The 16,726-nt window shown below is 41.7% G+C and overlaps 1 protein-coding gene across 1 annotated transcript; it reads left to right on the top strand.

Moving 5' to 3' along the window:
- Positions 1-414: 414 nt before the first annotated feature.
- Positions 415-9,670, top strand: guca1g (guanylate cyclase activator 1g). The gene is made up of 4 exons (XM_037540760.1): positions 415-754; positions 3,053-3,202; positions 3,515-3,611; positions 8,910-9,670. Exons 1-4 carry the CDS (start codon positions 557-559, stop codon positions 9,029-9,031), a joined length of 567 nt encoding a protein of 188 aa, XP_037396657.1. The 5' UTR covers positions 415-556; the 3' UTR covers positions 9,032-9,670.
- Positions 9,671-16,726: the final 7,056 nt, after the last annotated feature.

The raw sequence follows: 16,726 nt of genomic DNA, 5'->3' as shown, positions 1-16,726 counted from the left end.
TTCATCCTGAAATTTACAGACAATATAAAGCCGAACTGATATTTTCAAATTATGCCAAAAACATCAAAAATGGAGATACAAGGTTTTGGTCAGACAGCAATGAATATATACAATATACATATTTGAGCTGAACCATGCCATAACATACCATTACTCTCAATCAGACAAATCCATAATCAAACAATAATGTTGTCAATAATGTTTTCATAATAATCCGCTTCCTCTTTCTCTTCATCATCAGCTCTGTTTCGGATGTTGTCATGAAATGAAGACGTTTCTGGTCTGATTCTTTGTGGTGAAGGAGCTAAAGAGGATGCTGGGCTCAGGATCAGGAGCTAAATGAGATTTAAGGTGGTTCTAAAAATACCAGCCTGGCCGTTTCGTCTCACTTCACTCTGAGTTGTAAATGAAGAAGATTAGGTCAGTTCGCTGTGGAGAGATGATGGTTACACTCAGAGTTCAGCCCCGAGGAGTTATGATGGGAATTGTGCTGGAATGTTACCGGAATGTTGTTGCTGGTGACTGAGTGAGGACTACCTGTGCTGGATTTCCGAGGATGGGCCAGATTCAGAGTGACAGTGATGAGGAAGTGGATCTGGCTCAGATTCAGACTCTCTACACAGTCTTCATGAGGGAGTGTCCGAGCGGAGCGCTGCACCTCCACGAATTCCGCAAGATCTTCGGCGTGCAAAGCACCTCTGAGGAGGAGGCACTTTATATAGAGTCCATATTCAAATCATTCGACCGCAACAAGGTGTGTATCTTTATTTTATTTCATTTTATTTTATTCTTAGTAACTTTTCATTAACGTATCGACATTTTTGAGAATAAAAATCAACTCATGTTCCACTTCTCTTGATGAGTTGCGTGAAGGAATAGATCATGTTAAGCCATTAAAATGAAAAAGATGCACGTGGATTGTTCTGTTTAGTTTAAGCCTCATTTTCCATCAAGTACTATGGATTTTTCAGTGGCTACGTTAAACTAATGTTTGAGCTCTTATTCTCCAGGGTGTATTTTGGTTTTTCCGTCTGAATTCCCGTGACCAAATCGTAAGGCTAATTATTCAGTAACTGCATGAAATAAATGTAAATTTTTTTTAATTTATTTGCTTATTTTGTAAAAGCCCCTCAAATGAACAGAACGTGTGTTTTATGATCTCCACACATCACTATACGCTCACAATTTACTGCTGAAAGCCAAAAATCTCCGCCGCTCTTTGTGTTATCTTCTAAAAGTGATGTTTCCAGAGCAGATCACTGAAGAGACGCCGTCTGTTTATAGTTTAGAGCCCAGATTTGGGGAAAAACGGGTCGACTTTCAGGAGAAAAACAAAGTTCAGCTTCTTTTATTATAAGGGTTTAAAATGACATCACCGTCTATTAGACTGGAGAGAAGAGCTACAGCCTCACACGACGCCCAGCTTCTGAATGGAGCTTATGAAATATGAACGGTGTGAAGAACATGACCAAGTGCGGTTTGGAATCACCGGTGGTCTCAAGGAGTTGAAGAGGTTAATGTCTGTAGTTATGAGAGTGAGGAATCAAGTGTAGACCCACATACAGACTCACAGTTTAACCCAGGGGTCGGTGACCCAAATGAGAAGAAGAGCCACCTTGAGAGCAAAAACATTTTATACCCATTTTACCATCTTGGCTGTAAAGATGTCTCAGGATGTGTTAATGTCCTAGAAATGTAATATAAACAAAAACGCAGACTTCCTTTGCTCTGCGTTAAGCTGTAGCTCATCTATAGCTGCTTTTCTCGCATCTCAAGCAGGAAACTTTCTCTTAATGCTGTTTAACAAGGCCGAAGTTTCTTCTCATTCACCAGCTTCTCGTTCGAATTTTCCCGTTCCACCTTAAATGGTGCCTGAGGTGCCAGAATGTAACCTCTGCACCATTTAAGGTGGAATGGGACAATTTGAACAAAGAGCTGACGAACAGCTGACTTCAATTTCATGATTTGTTGAATTTGGCAGTTTCTCATTGCAGATTAAACGCACCAGGAAACGAGCTGGAGTGATTCTAAATGCCAGTAAATCCATTTCTCTTTTAAATGATCGATATTTGTCTTCAGTCTTTCTCTTTGCAGTTTCTTTAGCTGCTAGCTAGGTGAGATCGTTGTCTGTGTTGCTATGTGAACGATCAGCAGAGCTTCATTTTACTGCAAAGGAGGATTATTTTGGCCTACAAATCTTATTGTGCTGCAACAGGGCAATGAAAGAGCCGCATGTGGCTGACCCTTGCTGTGGACACTTGTGTGAGTATGGTAGTGCAGCACAAGGCATATTATACTACTTCTTGTCAGGATGTAAGTGGCGTTAGGCAAAGACAGTTAATAAACAAAATGACTATCAAAATTACATGCAAGCACACATAAACTGACCAAAACCACAATTAAATTGTTACTCCTGGTTATCATGATAGGCAGTTCTCTCTCAAGCAGGTAGAAAATGAACTGGAACTGGAACTGTAGGTTCTGTTGGTTCCCGCTTGGGTCAGTCCTTGTTTTTGAACGTGCAGTGGCCTTTTCATTACCTTCTAGCTAGGCAAGATTGTTGACTGCGTTGCTATGTGACCAGCAGTCTGTGCAACACCCTTCAGGGTTAAAGGGTGAATCAGCAGTTCTACATTAACTCCAGCGTTTAAGACCATTTAGCAGTATTTTATTTTAATCCGCAAAGGAGGATTCTTTTATTTTATTTTTAAATAGAAATATCTAATTCTGCCCCGGAGCTGCGTGTTGCGGTCCCCTGCTTTAACCCCTTAAAATCCCAGGCTTAGTACATATTAAGGCTTATTATTCAGTAATTACAGGGACTTCAGTGCAAACTGGTTCTTAGGCTACAGAAGTGTGTAATGAAACTTTGGCTCCTGGCCAGGTAAGGGGATAAGGGGATAAAGGTAAGGCTAATTGTGGCCCTTAGAATAGTCAACTGATAAACTGTTACGCTTCCTTCCTTGTTTTGAAGTATTGCAAAAAAACCAGACTGTACATATTGATAGTCTGTTGAATCAGTCCGTTAATCCACGTGTGTGTCCATTTCCAGGACAATGTATTAGACTTCATGGAGTTTGTGGCAGCTGTGCATCTGGTGCTCAGAGGGAAACTGGAGGACAGACTCAGATGGTCCTTTAAAGTCTACGACAGAGACGAGGACGGGAAGTTAGACAAGGACGAAGTCAGGCACATTATTACAGTAAGAGACATCCTGTTTGACTAAATGGACACATCGGTGACGTGTTACATGCAATTCCACTGATTTTTTTCAGAATTTCTGTTGATTTATATGATTAGGATGAAATCAAAGTCATTCAGAGTGGTTTGGCGAGAAATGTGGGTCAGAACAGTTCACAGTGGTGGTGGTAGGAACCAGACGTTTGAAGAGCTGAATGCTTTTAAAAGCTCCCTCACAGAGATGACATCATTTTGAAACTGCATTGTTATAGACTGTGTTACGTGTCCTCAGTTTGTGTGTTATTAACTGTAAAATATTAACTGTTGTACACAGATCATTTGTAAAATTAAGAAATTGAACACAGACATGACACCCAGCGACGTGTGTGACAGGATCTTCGAACTGGTGTATCAAAATAAAGACGGTACGTGTAAGTATGTTGACTCTTGAAAGACTACATGCATCATATATGTATATGGGTTGATAATGTAAATGATGTTATATATTGCAAGCGTGCCTCAGCTGGATAATCCTCATTATGAGCACATTGTTCATTATATAATGATCAAAATAGCACACAGAGCAGAGCAGAGCAGGGCAGATCAGACCACGCTGCATTAGCTTCAGATGCTGCCATAAGGCGCCTCTTACAGAGACACTGAACCAGAAGAGGATCTTACTCCATCTAATTAAATCCAGTGGTGGACAGTAACTGAGTTAATGTAATTAGTTTCTGTACTTAAGTAGTTTTTTCTGAAGTTTTTCCGTTCTGGGCCTCTTTTTCCTTTCACTCCACTACATTTCAGAGTCTAATATCCGACTTTTTCCTCCTACATTTTGAGAAATCTGTCGTTCCTTTTGGTTTCTGTGTGTATAAAAACGTAACATGTCAAAACGAAAGAAGCGCAAAGCCAGAGCACCAATCAGGGCCCAGCGGTCACTTTGTTTAGAGCTGGTTTTGACCTGTTGGTCATACCGACCCAGTGCAGCACGTGGTTCAACGTCAGCGCAGCAGCGTAAAACTTTGGGAGAGTCTGTTCAACATAAATGATGAACTAACCTAACTTTGTGTAAATAGAGCTCAATATAGAAATATGTCCACATATGCAGTCGAGACTGACGCGGCTTTTTTCTGAATTTCTACAAACACCATATCATTTAACTATTAACTATAGACTGAAAAAACACTGAAGCCCTTAAATTTTTATTGTTAAGGCCTCTTATTCAGTAATTAATATATTATTATTATTATTATTATTATTATTACTGGAGTTTCACTGACTGGCTAGTATTAGCATTACATGCTACACTTTTGGTTGGATGGTTCTTCAAGGGTTCTTTAGTACAGAAACCATGAACCATAAAGGTTAATTAAAGGGTTCTTTGCATCACAAAAGAGTTCTTCAGATTGATGGAAAATGTGTTCTAGATAGTTCTATATAGAACCTTTTTGAAAAAGGTTCTATTTAGCACCAAAAAAGGGTTCTGTTTTATTATAAGCTTAATATCGTAACAATACAAGAACACTTTTTGGTACTATTCAAAAAGAACCACCTTCAGCACATTCTCCATCAATCATTTCATGATGCGAAGGACTGTTTGATCATGCACAGGGTTCTTTGAGTGTTCATGGTTCTATACACAATATCTCACAAAAGTGAGCAGACCCCCCTCATTTCTACAAATATATTCTTTTCTTTTTATCTTTTTCACTTTATTTTATCTTTTGATGGGACGACACTATAGAACTGAAACTTGGATATAACTTAAAGTGGTCAGTGTGCAGCTTGTATAGCAGTGCAGATTTACTGTCCTCTGAAAAGAACAACACACAGACACTAATGTCTAAATAGCTGGCAACACAAGTGAGTCCACCTCACAGTGAACTTGTCCAGATTGTCATGACCACCATTATTATCTAGCACTGCCTGAACCCTCTTGGGCATGGAATTCACCAGAGCTGCACAGGTTGCTGCTGGAACCCTCTTCCACTCCTCCATGATGACATCACGGAGCTGGTGGATGTTAGACACCTTGTGCTCCTCCTCCTTCTGCTTGGGGATGCCCCACAGGTGCTCGGTTGGGTTTAGGTCTGGAGACATACTTGGCCAGTCCATCACCTTTACCTTCAGCAAGGCAGTTGTCATCTTGGAGGTGTGTTTGGGGTCATTATCATGCTGGAAAACTGCCATGCGGTGCAGTTTCCAAAGGGAGGGGATCATGCTCTGCTTCAGAACGTCACAGTACATGTTGAGTTTTCCTTCAATGAGCCACAGCTCTCCAGTGCCAGCAGCATTCATGCAGCTCCAGACCATGATGTTACCACCACCATGCTTGACTGTAGGCAAGAGGCACCACCACACATGCTGGACACCATCTGAAGCAAGCATGTTTATCTTGGTCTACAGGACATGGTTCCAGCAATCCATGTTCTTGGACTGCTTGTCTTCAGCAAACTGTTTCTGGGCTTTTTTGTTCAGAAGATTCTTCCTTCTGGGATGACGGCCATGCAGACTGAGTTGATGCATTGTCCAGCGTATGGTCTGAGTACTGACAGGCTGACATCCCACTTCTTCAACCTCTGCAGCAATGTTGGCAGCACTCATGGACTATGTTTTGAAGCCAACCTCTGGATATGACATTGAACACGTGGACTCAACTTCTTTGGTCGACCCTCGCGAGGCCTAGTCTGAGTGGAACCTGTCCCGGAAAATCGCTGTATGACCATGGCCACTGTGCTATAGCTCAGTTTCAGTGGGTTAGCAATCTTCTAGATCTAGAGAAGATTATCTCCTTTGCAAATTGCACAACCTCCACACTAAATGCAATTCCCTCAAAATTATTCAAAGAAATACTGCCAGTTATTATAAACCCTCTTTTAACTATAATAAACTCGTCCCTTAGCCTGGGCCATGTACCCAAAGCTTTTATACTAGCAGTTATCAAATCTCTGATCAAGAAACCCAATCTTGATGTTAGCGTATTGTCAAATTATAGGCCTGTTTCTAACTTACCATTTATATCGAAGATCTTAGAAAAAGCTGTGGCCCAACAACTTAGTTCATATCTACTTAAGAACCATATATATGAAATATTCCAATCCGGATTCAGGCCACATCACAGCATTGAGACAGCTCTGGTTAAGATAACTAATGATCTTCTTCTTGCCTCTGATCAAGGCTACTTATCCCTGTTAGTGCTACTTGACCTCAGCACAGCTTTTGATTCAATAGACCACAATATTCTCCTAGAAAGGTTAGGAAAAAATGGTTGGAATCACAGGGACGGCCCTATCATGGTTCAAATCTTACCTATCAGAACGTTATCAGTTCGTCAGTGTAAAAAAATTATCCTCCAATTATTCAAAAGTGAGATTTGGAGTTCCGCAGGGCTCTATTTTAGGACCATTATTATTTACACAATACATGTTACCGTTAGGCACAGTTATGAGTAAACATGGCATTAACTTTCATTGTCATGCAAACGACACGCAACATATCAGCCAAACCTGATGACAAATACAGATTAAAGAAAACAGAGGACTGGGTAAAAGACGTGAAATGCTGGATGTTACGGAACTTCCTCCTACTAAACAGTAACAAAACAGAGGTTTTTCTTCTGGGTCCAAAATTAGCAAGAAATAAACTACAAGATTTCATTTTAAATCTCGCCGACTTTCCAGTTACACCTGGCTCAGCAGCAAAAAATCTTGGCGTCATAATTGAGTCAGATTTATCATTCGATCAATACATAGGCAGCATCACTAGAACATCTACATCTTCGCAACATTGCCAAGATCAGAAATGCCCTGTCCCTGCGTGATGCAGAAACACTAGTACACGCGTTTATTACTTCTAGGCTAGACTACTGTAACACGCTACTGTCAGGATGTACGAGCAGGAATCTAAGCAAAATTCAACTAGTCCAAAACGCCGCAGCCAGGGTCCTCACTAAAACTAGAACATCTGATCATATCAGTCCAGTCCTATCATCACTTCAGTGGCTGCCTATTAAATTCCGTATTGATTATTAAATTCTTTTATTGACGTATAAAGGCTACATGGGCTCCTGACTACCTGCAAGACCTTATTTCCCATTACGAGCCATCATGATTACTCAGATCACAGAGTGCTGGCTTATTAATAGTTCCCAGAATTCATAAGGCTGCAGCTGGGAAGAGCCTTTTCTTATAAAGCCCCCAAACTCTGGAATGATCTTCCAGAAACTGTTCGGGACTCAGACTCAGTCTCAATCTTTAAGACTAGGCTGAAAACTCACTTGTTCAGTTTAGCTTTTGGTAGGTAATGTTCCCCTTAGATAAAGGCAGCAGATCCAGGGGTCCATGGACACAGGGAATTATAGTAAACTGAGACGCTGGTGCTGTCGTCCCGCTGCTCGCACGTGGTCACTCAGGTTTGTGGACGGTGGAGTGGAGGGATGCCAGACTGTTTCAGAGTGCTGCCGTGTCTGTGTCTCCTTCTGGTTCTCTCCTGTTAGTTAAGCTGTTATGGTCAGATCGGCCGGAGTCGTTAGCCACACTCTGGAAATGCTCACATTCTCTGTTTTATGTACAAACGGACAGAATAAAACTAATTCCATCTCTCTACCTTTTCCCGAGTGAAAGACCGCCCACCTGTCCGGCTGGACACTGAAGGACGACTGACTGTCAAGCCCTCCTGCTACCTGCTTCAGACCAGCTGCCCACGCCCCAGCTACCACCACCTGCCTTGGACTAGCTGCCCACCCTACATTGATGTTTTCATAGACTCCCAGCTATTACTACTACTAATATTACTGCTATTAATATTAGTAGTATAATCATTTGTAGGTAGTTTGACCAGAGGAGGATGGGTCCCCCCTTGCAAGCCTTGGTTCCTCCCAAGCTTCCTTCCTCAGCTCTGAGGGAGGTTCTCCTTGCCACTGTTGCCCCTGGCTTGCTCACCTGGGGGTTTAACATTCATGCTAAAATTTTGTCTTTACTGGAATTGTGTGAAGCTGCTTTGTGACAACATCAGTTGTAAAAAGCGCTACACAAGTAAATTAGATTGGACTTGATTTGATTCTTATAGCCCAGGCCGTCTTTGTGGAGAACAACAATTCTATTTCTCACATCCTCAGAGAGTTCTTTGCCAAGAGGTGTCATGTTGAATATCCAGTGGCCAGTATGAGCGAATTTTACCCAAAACATCAAATTTAACAGCCCTGCTCCCCATTCACACCTGGAACCCTGTAACTCCAACGAGTCGCATGACGCCAGGAAGGGACGACGACACAATTGAGCACAATGTGGACACGTTCACTGTGAGGTGGACTCAGTTGTGTTGCCAGCTATTTAGACATTAATGTCTGGGTTCTTTTCAGAGGACAGTAAATCTGCACTGCTATACAAGCTGCACACTGACCACTTTAACTTATGTCCAAGTTTCATTTCTATAATGTCATCCCATGAAAAGATGTGAGGGGTGTACTCACTTTTGTGAGATTCTTTACTAAAGAACCCTTGAAGAACCATTTCTAAGCCATATTTAATTATATTTACATTTGATTTGTGCTCTGTATCGACATAGTCTGTCAATTCTGAAAAATAATGCTCATATCTGGGATCATTGCTGTTTAAATGTAGCCTCTCTTGCACTACATTATCCACTACATTGTTATCCACTACATTATCCACTTCATTATAGTTGTTGTGGCATCAGATCACATGTGACATCTTCCCTCCTCCCAGGTCAGATATCGCTGTCCGAGTTCATTGAGGGGGCTCAGAAGGACCCCTGGATCATGGACCTGCTCAAACTAGACGTGGACGCCAGCGGCTGGTTCAGAGAGAAGTGGAAAAAAAAGACATGATGTCAGGACATCTGATTTGCCCGGAGATCACTTTGAAAGACGTCAGGGGGCAGTCAGGTGAGGGAGTCCAGATGCTCCTGTTTGTGGGACCGGACATGATGTACCACACCTGCCTGCTGCGTACTGCTGACGTGAAGCCAAGCAGCCTGCCCAGCATGAGGTGCTGGCACTGAAAAGGTGATACAGTTACCTTGAATAAACCTGCTGGACGTAGACCACAGCTGGATTAAAGCGACTGTTATGTGCTGCACCATGACATCACAAGGAGCACTGACTCATTAACAAAACAGCTTAAACGTGTTTCTAAACCTGATGAACGGTAAGGGTCCACATGTGTGTCCACATCACTGCACAACTTAATTCATTACTGAATAAGAGGCCTTAACAATAAAAATGAGGCCCTTTAAGGGCTTCGGTGTTTTTTCAATCTAATCTGTATCAGATGAATCTGCAGGATAATGGACAATGATTATTGCAAGAACAGAAAACCCATTGACTTAAAACATGCTTATAACTGAAGTCAATGGACAGTTGTTCAAGTGCCACATCAACTCCATGCAGTTTCAATCTAGTCACAATCAGTTTCAGTTCAGCCACTTGAAAGGAGAGTCACAATGCAAATGAAACTTTTCAAGAAATTCTACACAATTAAAAGGTTATGATGTTACCAAAGTTAGAGTGGTTTGATGAGAAACTCACTCACTCACTCACTCACTCATTTTTAACGAGATTGTCCACAAGGGGGAGCTCTAACGTCCTAGTCCAGGGGGAACAAACTCAACCACTAAAAGGGCCAAAACCTCTCCAAATCTGGGTGCCAGAGAACGTCTGTGGTTTTCTTTGATTGTTAAATGGCCCACTCTACAGAAACGTCAATTTTCTATCTCTCCATAGGAGTCACGGGTGTTACTGTGTCATTGGTGTAACACATATGAAAGGTGACACCAGTGACATTTAGAATGAAAAATGCATTTTACAAAACGGCCGCTACGAAATATTCAAAAAATAAAATAAATAAATGAATAAACATATAAACAGGCTACAGTACACAACATCAGACACATTACAATAGGCTACATTACATTACATTACATTACAGTACACACATTATGCTGCAGTGCATGTTGGAGATTGTAGTGCAGTGCATTGTGAAACAGGTTAATATTAATAAAAAATGAAAATAATTTCACCAGCCTGATTTGGCCCCTGGGCCTTGTGTTTGGCACATGGACTCTTGTAGCTAAGGTAAAATGAACCTTGGGTCAGCTGAAATGGGTCAGTCTATTACACATGAAAAGTGCATGCTTTATAGAACTTTTGGGCCACTATCACTTCACATCAGCACTTTTAGTCCTTGTTTAATAATGTGTTTATTGTGAAGAGATAAATACAGGGTGTTGTAATGCAAAATAGTCCTCAAAAAACTTCTTTTATATTCGTTTTCAGATTTATCACTATTTTGCAATCACCAACGTTACATAGGAAAACTGAAGACGTGTGTATGTTGATTTTTTATAATAAATAAAATGGCTAGATTTGCGTTGTGGTCGTGGTGACCCCTGGTTCCTACCACCACCACTAGGAAGAAATCAGATTCAATACGTTTCTCTGTGTAATGTGGAGCGATGTTGAGGCGGATGCATGTGCGGAGACAAGAGATTTATTATGGGCAAATCCAAAATCAGGGTCAAGACAGTCCAGGGTCATAGAGCCAATGCGAACAGATCGGGGTGCAGACATGATAAACAACACAGAGCCTCAAACAAGAGCCAAACATGAGAATACAACACATACATCCAGCAAACAGCACATTTAACATCAAACAAAGACCAACAAACACAAGGGGCAAACAGGGCTTAAATACAAAAGCATAACGAGGGACAGGCCAAAAAAAGGTGGAACGAATCAGGGGCGGAGTCAGAAAACAAGGGGGCCGGACTGTGAATAAATCAAAACAAAAGCACATGAGGAGACTGGGAGGGGCCAAACGTGACACTCTACAATGAACCATTTCTGATCAAACCGCTCTAAATGACTTTGTTTCCATCTTGATTGACATTCCTCTTTAATAATTCCCACTTTTCTACATCCCAGCAGGACTATGACTGAACATGAAGGAAATATTATGCATATACAGTTTAAATCGCCAAGTAAACAAATAAAGCTGTGTGCAGATCAGCTGCTACGCACATTGTCTTTCTAAAACTCTGTGACCCAAAACACATCCCCTGATGAGTTTCTATTCTTATTTTGTTTGAGAAGGGATTTTCTGAGATGAGGCATGTTGTTCCTGAACAGATCTCCCAGATGGTCCTTCCAGTTCCCTCATAACTGAGCCGCACATTTGGCCTCTTTTCCTTTTGAAACTTCAGCGCAGCGTTTGGCCTCCTGTAATGCCAATTAGAATGCAGTTGATCACGTAACTCACTTTCAGGAGTTGAATTGAAAACCATTGGTCACTGTGTTTGCACACTGTGAAATTAGACCTCTGCATTTAACCCATCCGTGCAGTGAAACACCCACATGCACACTAGTGAACACACACACTAGGGGGCAGTGAGCACACTTGCCCGGAGCAGTGGGCAGCCCTATCCACGGTGCCCGGGGAGCAATTGGGGGTTAGGTGCCTTGTTCAAGGACTGTCAGCCAAAGGGATCGAACCAGCAACCAACTTTTGGTCACAGGGCTGGTTCCTTAACCTCCAGCCCATGACTGCCCACAAGACTGGGCACTCATTTAAGGTCTGTTTGCCCCAGACCACCTTCCCTGCGTGCTATCCTAGTGGGCCCAGATAGGCTGAATACTTACCCTCTGCCCAACTGACCCTTTGTTAACACCTAGGTTAACACCTGTTAACTAGTCTGCCCAGGTCAACCAGGTAAGGCCTGTGAATTAGTCTCATCTTGGGGTGAGCCAGCCATGAACAGATTGCTGTCCTCTGAAACCCCAGAGATACCAAAGTCCCTCCGCCAATGAGAGGTAGGGATTCACCAAGCTTCTATCAGAAGCGCTCCCACTATAGGATTAACATGTTGTAGGATTACCTGCCTGATCGTTCATGTTCCTTCGGTACCACAGGCTAAGCTTCACACTTTGGTTTGGGCGCAGCAGAAAGCAGTGAGCCACACCAAGACAAGGGCAATAAGACAGAGAAAGGGGGCCTTAAAGGGGACTTCCACCAGTTTTCCAACTGAGACGTAAACAAAGTCATTCAGAGTGGTTTAATGTGAAATGGTTGATTGATAGGAATTTCTAAGCCGTAAATATAGCCATTTTATTACATTTGAACCATTTTACACATTACTCTCCAAAACCACCAGTTATATATGGAATATTTATGATGGTAAAACAGTGATAAATCTAAAAAACATGTTTTCTTTGGGGACTATTGTGCCTGACATAGCCCTGCATGTACCTCTCTGCCATAAATGCGTTTAAAAAAATAGGGTTTTGGCTCGTAAGCTTATCTCATAACTACTGTAAAACAGTCTGTAACTATGTCCAGAATTCTACACCAAAGCGCTCTTAATGACTTTGATCACATCGTAACGATTTAATCATCCAGAACTTTAGAAAAGTCCTCATTAATAGCTCCTCACTCCAACAATAAATGGAATATTATTTTTATGGCTCTATATTATTTATGGTTGATATCTCTTACATGCATTTGCTTTTTACTTTGTTTATAAGTTAAGTAGCAGTTTTTATGAGTTTTATGTTTTTTTATGCTGTCTCTGTTGTCTTGTTTTTTTATGTTGGACATTTTTTATTGTAATTGGACAAATTCCTAAAAGTTGGAATGACGAATATTGAATCCTGAATCCTGAAAACCTACAGCGCCGGCATAATTTAACACAGTGATTCTTTGTATTCCAGTCTGAAATGAGGTTGTGTCCCATACTGTCCTGTGTGTTTAACTAACCCATAGAAACTAAGATTCATTATCAAGTTGGTGTTACAGCACCAATGCACTAACATTACGGGACTGGTGTGCTGTTCTGGGTCTGATTGCATGATCAGGTCTGACGTTTATCTCTTTTTTTATCTTTATCTCTTCCATTGAGGCTCATGTTCAGATGACTCTGGTGGATTTGATCTACTCATCAGAGGCTTTCACACAAATGTATGCCCACTGCCTTAAAATCCCAGGCTTATTATATACTAAGGCTTATTAGAAGTGTGTAACAAAAACTGGGCCTGGCCATTTAAGGGGTTAAAGTTAAAGATGGATAATCGAAATACTAAGAAATTCTTAAAACTCTTCTTAATTTTTCTTACATGCTGATAATAAAAATTGTACTGGAAATCCCATTAAATTTGAAAGGTGGTCTCACTAGTGGTCTCACACTTTTGGGCCATGCTGTATCTTCTCTTCTACTTACAAACACAAATGTGGTAGTGATTGAAAGTTTAGAATCTGGACTAATTAAATAAATAATTAACTGCAGTTTCCTCCTCTTTATTTAGGCCCCGTGTCTAAACAAACTGTCATATTGTAAACGATACAGTAAACCGACGTCTTATAATTGCCAAAGCATTCAGTTAAGCCTCCACATAGTAGACCTCACATAGCACGACTTACAGTCACCTTTATACTGTAGTGCACATAAACACTGCTCTGATTTCATTAAGCTCTGGTTGTTGCCACTGAGAATAAAGAAGCTGCTGCTATGTTTAGGTGGAAGAATGTCAGCTATGAAACAATGTCCGTGACTCCAAAAGGGTGGCCACCCAACCCTGTGGTCAGTGGGGTTTCTGGTAGTGGAAACCTAATAAAAATGCTTGCTCATTTGCTTAAGTCACCAGTTAAAACCTTGGCTAGTTACCCCTGCCATTGTGAGTTATGTAGGTGGGGGCTGATTGGCATCGTTGCTAAGACTCTGTGACTGCTTTACTGAGACCCTGGGGCTGTGCTGGGGTCTGGAAGCCTGTCTGTGATCTTGTGTTTTGCTGCTTTGCCTCTAGTCTTTTGCATTTTGTCCTGTGAGGAGGTGCTGAAAACAAACCTCATTCACTCTCATTCATTAAACCTTCCTGTTCGAACATTTCGGGCAGTCGCTGCAACAAAAAGTTCTACTTCTATATTTAAAAATTCTCAAAATAAAGTTTGTTTGTCATCTATGCATTTGAATTACGCTGCCCATCATTACTGACTGTCACGATCGGCTCCTCCCACTTCTCCATGTGCCCTTTCTGGTCGTCCAGCTGCTCCTTTGTTTTGATCCTCCACTTTTTGCTTTTGCTGTTTTTCCGTCTAGTCCAGCCCCTTGTTTTGTGACTCCGCCCCTGTTTCGTTCCACCCGTTTTCCACCTGTCCCTTGTCATCCTTGTGATTATTTAAGGCCCGTGTTTGCCCCTAGTTTTCGCTGCTCTTTGTTTGGATGTTTGTGTGTGCTGTTTGATGTTTTAGGTTGTTTGATCTTCCGACCCTGTTGTTTGTTTGACCCGTTGATTTTCATTATGTCCGTCCCACCTTATCTTCGTGATGGCTCTCTGACCATGGACTGTCTAGGCCCTGATTTTGGATTTGCCCTGAATGAAAGTCACTTATCTCAGCATATGCGTCCGCCTCCTCGATCCCCCACGTTACACTGACCAGTACAGTCACCTCACATCAAATACCACCCTGCTAGAAAACCCAGTCAAAACAGTATTTTTAAAAACATTTTTTGGATGTTGGTACACTGGTCAACCAGCATGACCACGCTGGGTGGCCATCTACACCAGCACTAGACCAGCACCAGGTCAGCACAAACCAGCGTAGACCAGTTTACATGAAATGTATGCAGGTCTGGGCTGTTTTTTCAACTTCCATGCATGGAACAGCCACCCAGTTCGGATGTTAAGCAAAATCAGCAGTTTGTTGACTTTGATAGATTGTCAAAGTCAAATCTAGGGGAACAGTGTATCTGTTGAAAGTGCTGGCGTGCTGTAAATATCATTGTGTTGTGGGATTTGCTGATGTTTAACATTATAAAAGGCTTTAATGCAAGCTGCATGCTTGCATTACACACTGCAGCATTTGGGATGAATTAATATGTACGCACAGCTTGTGGGTTTCATCAAAGTCTACAGTTTTCCCATCACCCACCTCCATATTTGTTTTAGGATTAAGTTGGCAGTTAAGTAGCTGAGTGACCTGCATCAGGGAAAGGGCCAAACGGAGGCAGGGCAGCACTGAAGCGCTTGAGAAGGATTTTGGATTTAAAGGCTGTGGTCACATTTAACCTGAAGACACTGATATAAGTAATCCACACTGTGCAACGGCTGCATTCTGTAATTAAGGTGATTGACAGATCTCAGTGCACTGTTAGAAATGAAGGTACACCATTCGTTCAAGGTACAAACAGTGTAAACGTTCCCTCGAAGGTACAGCAGCGGTTTTAAGGTGCAATTGTGTACCTTAAATATGTTTTTTTCCCAGTGGAAAAGTAGATATTTGTATCTTTTTATAAACAGAGCAGTAGAATAAAGTCCTGGAGGCGAGGCGGGGCGTGTGGAGTCAGTACAGCTTAGAACACATCATTTCAGTGGATTATGGTTCAGTTATGTTCTCTGACTAAAGGTACAGAGATGCACCCCTGAGGGATCCACCCCACTGACAAGACGGGTCCTGCCCCAGTGACAGTGTCGTACCTTTTTTTCTGACAGTGTACAGGACAAGTGGAATATGTCTAGGTGCTTAAACAACCCACTTCCCCTTATATAATCACTTCAAACGCGAGTTCAGTGAGAAATTCACACGATTGTCCGTTTAGCACAAATGTAATTGATCAGCCGAGACATCTTTTGTCTAAAGTTTGGTTTCCTTAGTTTTACATTGAAGCTACATATTACACTGTTAGAAATAAAGGTGCCATGCAGGTACTTGATTCATCCATCAAGGTACAAACAATGCTAGTGTACAATTGTGCACCTTAAATGTGTTTGCCCAGGTAAAAAGTTCATATTTGTACCTTTTCATAACCGAATGTTTTAAAACAGAGCAGTAGAGTAAAAGCCTGGAGGCGAGGCGGGGCGGGGTGTGTGGAGTCAGTCCAGCTTAGAACAGATCATTTCAGTGGATTATGGTTCAGTTATGTTCCCTGATTAAAGGTACTGGGATGTACCTCTGAGGGTACCACCCCAGTGACGAGGACTGTAGTGATGGCAAAGCTGGCGGTCCAATGGCATTTTTTTGCTCAGCGTTTTCTGGGGGGGGGGGGGGGGGGGGGGGTCCACCGATGGTTAATTAGAGTAATAGACAAAATTCCACTTATCATCACTCAGTTTTCCACTCACAGTCCAATTGACTTATTTCCTTCCATCTTTCCTCTAGTTATACTTTATAAATTAATAGTTTAGTAAACAATTTTAATCTATTAGTCTGTCAGCAACAACATTTTCTATCAGATCACTTCATATCTGGCCTAGTCATTATTTTTCGTTCAGTTGTTTGTAATATTTGTCTAAGTTTACTCTCTAAAATAGAAGACAGTGCGCATTTAAAATTTGTTTGGGGAGATTAAAAACTAGTTTGAGCTTGTATGCAGGGGATTAATCTAACGATGTTGTCACAAAGCAGCTTTACAGAAGTTTGAAAACACACAGTTACAACATATAATCCCCCAGTGAGCGAGCAAGAGGCGACGGTGGCGAGGAAAAACTCCCTCAGTCTGGAGGAAGAAACCTTGGGAGGAACCAAGACTAATAAGG

Source organism: Pygocentrus nattereri, chromosome 8 (genome assembly GCF_015220715.1).
Source record: "Pygocentrus nattereri isolate fPygNat1 chromosome 8, fPygNat1.pri, whole genome shotgun sequence".
In the NCBI taxonomy this organism is placed as follows: domain Eukaryota; kingdom Metazoa; phylum Chordata; class Actinopteri; order Characiformes; family Serrasalmidae; genus Pygocentrus; species Pygocentrus nattereri.
The sequence above is the reverse complement of the archived record's forward strand: the minus strand, read 5'-3'. Positions and strand labels throughout refer to the sequence as shown.